This window comes from Lactuca serriola, chromosome 4, assembly GCF_051521515.1.
Source record: "Lactuca serriola cultivar US96UC23 chromosome 4, Lser_US96UC23_V15, whole genome shotgun sequence".
Lineage (NCBI taxonomy): Eukaryota > Viridiplantae > Streptophyta > Magnoliopsida > Asterales > Asteraceae > Lactuca > Lactuca serriola.
The window spans coordinates 100991380-100994749 of record NC_136411.1 but is presented as its reverse complement, the minus strand read 5'-3'; the positions used below and the strand labels follow the sequence as shown (position 1 = coordinate 100994749).

Here is a 3370-nt window from a genome sequence, read left to right as displayed (position 1 = left end):
ACTAAAGTAGAACTAAGACGTAACAACTCCATCGCCTGATCATTGAATCTACTATTCAACTCATGTAACTATTTGTCCAATGTGGATGTAAACAAATCTACTCGATAAAAATGTTCAAAAGTAACATGATTATCGGTTTATCGAGGCCAATATCGAGTAGAAGTATATGGAGCATTCATATCTGGCATATCTATTTGATGTTTCTCACAAAAAAAATTGTATCTGTGCAAGTAAAGAATCCCACCCATTGTTTCTGAAATCATTTAGACCTTCCTTTGATGCTGAAACTAACTCCATGGCATTAAGAATATCTTGGGATTTCTTTTTTAGAGCTTGAGAAAGTATATCAGTTTTTCCCATTAGTTCCTTCATCAAGTGAAGAATAAACACAAACTCAAATGATTTCAGATAACAATAAGCTGCATCAGCATCTCCGCATTGAGAATAAGTAGCAAATACGTCATCAATTATTCCTTGGAGCACAACACGAGTACAATCAAACATGTTAAGCAAACTACAAACAGAACGAAGATGAGAACCCCAACGTGTATCACCAGCTCTTGTTAATGTCCCAACTTGATTCAATCCTTTGTCTGATTCAATTTCACCAAGTTCCAATAAATGTTCAATCTCAGTTGCCTTTTCCTTTTGTAACTCATCATGACACTTACTAGAAGCACAAACCACATTAATTGTAAAAACTAAGTTTGAAAAAAATTGGTGCACAGGAATAATTTCTCTTGAAGCGGCCACCAGTGCTAGTTGTAATCTGTGAGCAAAGCAGTGTACATAATACGCATGAGGACAATCCTTAAGAACAAGTGCCCGTAATCTGTTCCATTCCCCTCTCATATTACTAGCACCATCATACCCTTGGCCACGAATTTTACTAACATCAAACTGATAGTGTAAAAGTTGTCTCCACATATTTGTTTTCAAGGTTAATGATAAGGTATCCTTGACATGAACCAAATCCAAGAATCTTTCCCGTATGATCCCTTCTTCATCAACAAATCTCAAAACTATGGTCATTTGCTCTTTTTTAGACTCATCCCGTGACTCATCAACCATGACACAAACGTATGAATCCCCCACTTCACTACGAATATGTTTTCGAACTTTATTTTCAATAATACTAAGAATTTCTTTTTGAATTTCTCCAGAAGTATACTTTGAATTATAAGGAGCTTTCTCTAATATAACATTTGCAACTTCATCATTATAAGATGCTAGAAGTTTTAGTAGTTGGAGAAAATTACCACAATTTTTGGAATTAGGACTTTCATCATTTCCTCGTAAAGCACAAGCTTGGAATGTCAACCAACAAACTGTTTCAATCGAAGCTTTTAATCGTAAACGATTCTTCAATATTTGCGCTTCATTTTGCTTCACTATGATATTTTCAATGTGTGCTTCTTGGTTCATCAAGTTTTTAGCGAATGCAACTGCATTTCTATGTTGTGAACAACCAATGTGATTCAAGAATGCACAATTTTTCCCATCATTAACTTTTTTCTAGTTGCCAAATCCTTTAACAGTAAATGCGACATAACCATGACACACACTTGGTTTATCATTAAATATATAACAAATAAAACAATAAGATGAGTGCGTTGTTGGAGAATATTCTAACCAATTAGGGAAAATGTTGAACCAAGAATATTGGAATCTACGAGGGTGTTTCTTTGAACCTTTAGCATGATACTCTTTAAGACGTATTTGGAAAGGTCCTAAAGTCATATAAGTTCGTCTTACTTCTTCTCTTAAATTAACGGGATAATCTCGCATTTGTTTTCGTTTAGCAGGATCTCTTTCTAGTTGCTTGAGATCCACCTCATTAGGATTTGATTGTGTGGCTTCAGAAATGTCATTCTCTTGTTGATTTCCATGTTGTTGCGGTTGTGGCTCACTTGTTGAAGCTTTTTGAAGTTTACTTTCATGATTTTCATTAAGTGTTTCTTCATCATCACCCATTCTTTTGAAAAAAGAATGAATGGTTTTCATCTTGCCCAAAATTGTATCTATAAAAAAAAAATTAAAATGTATCTAATTACTTGATTCTCAAATTCCAACAACAAGAAAATAGAGAAACAATTGTATCTATAAAAAAATCAAAATGTATCTAATTACTTTATTCTCAAACAGTGAACAGACAACATTGAAATCACACAGTTAAATGAATTACTTGACTTCCCATGTAAAGTTTTCATTTTTTTCATATTAAATCCTTTTTGGGGTTGCTGGTATAATGGTATCAGGTCAATACATACCACAAGTCCACAACTAGCAAACTAATGGGTTATGATTCAGTTCAACAAACAAAAAAAAAGTAACATTGCCTCAATTCCAGAAAAGATGCAAGTTTTGACTTTTTCAACTTTATAATTCTTATTCACTGTGAACTCAATTTCACCATTAGAAATACCACAAATTCCAGAAATTGAGGATACATAATTACAACTTAGAATTAGAAATACATAATTACAATTTGGAAAAGAAAGAAGATAGAAACCGAGGCAAGAAAAGTGAGAAACATACTTAATTTTCTGATTTGAATTACAATTTCCTGCGCCTTAATGTATTGCCTGCTCCTTGCTATGCTGCGTGTGCTGGTGGAGGCAGGAGGCCGGAGGGTCAACTGTCAAGGGTGACTTGCGGTGGCAAACTGGCGATTGCGGCGTCTGGACTCTGGACTCTGGCCGCTGGCATGAGGCTGAGGCATCCAACGAGGCGACGACTACCAGCGAGCAATGAAGAACAAATTGGGGTTCGATAATCGATTCACCACTCGGTCCTTCTCTTTTTCTGATTGGGCGGGAGGGGCCACAGCCCAATTTTTACATTTCTGGGCTTGTGTCTTGAAAAATTGAACTTATTGGACTACTTCTAACCCAAAATTCAGTGGGGGGGGGGGGGGGGCAAAGACCCCTCCTGGCCCTATTAAAGATCTGTCCCTGATCGTTTTGTGTTTCTGTCTGACACGATACGAGAAAGTTTTATGTAACACGAACACGACACGACATGACGTCGTGTTTTTTTTCCACTAACACGAAAAAGAAAGAATTAAAAAACGACAAACACGACACGATAAAGATAACATAAACTAAAATGTAGTTTATTTAATGAATACTTAATCATACATAACACAACAAACATGAAAAACACAACAAATAAACGCTAAATCGTGTCAATTACGTGTCGGAATTTGAAAACGAACACGACACGACACGACATCGTGATTTTTATGGTTGAAACGAACACGACACGAACACGAATTTAAATTTTGGTTTTGTTCCAATTTTGTTTCATGTCATGTCATAAATTGCAACCCCTAGGCATGGTTAGGTCCCGTTCCCGGTTCTCACAAAGC

The 3370-nt window shown here is 35.9% G+C and overlaps 1 protein-coding gene across 1 annotated transcript; it reads right to left on the bottom strand.

Annotated features, from left to right (window-relative positions):
- Positions 1 to 204: 204 nt before the first annotated feature.
- On the bottom strand, positions 205 to 1974 carry LOC145098664 (uncharacterized). The gene is made up of 2 exons (XM_079036279.1): positions 1756 to 1974; positions 205 to 1515 (listed from the first exon to the last, which is right to left on the bottom strand). The coding sequence occupies exons 1-2, from the start codon at positions 1972 to 1974 to the stop codon at positions 205 to 207; spliced, it is 1530 nt and encodes a 509-aa protein (XP_078892405.1).
- Positions 1975 to 3370: the final 1396 nt, after the last annotated feature.

What these genes read in the sequence shown, in the direction of transcription:
- LOC145098664 (XM_079036279.1), bottom strand. Translation starts at nt 1,974, where the DNA reads ATGGGTGATGATGAAGAAACACTTAATGAAAATCATGAAAGTAAACTT. An exon ending in CCGTTAATTTAAGAGAAGAA is followed by an intron (nt 1,516 to 1,755) that starts GTAAGACGAACT and finishes TTTGGCAACTAG; the next exon opens with AAAAAAGTTAATGATGGGAA.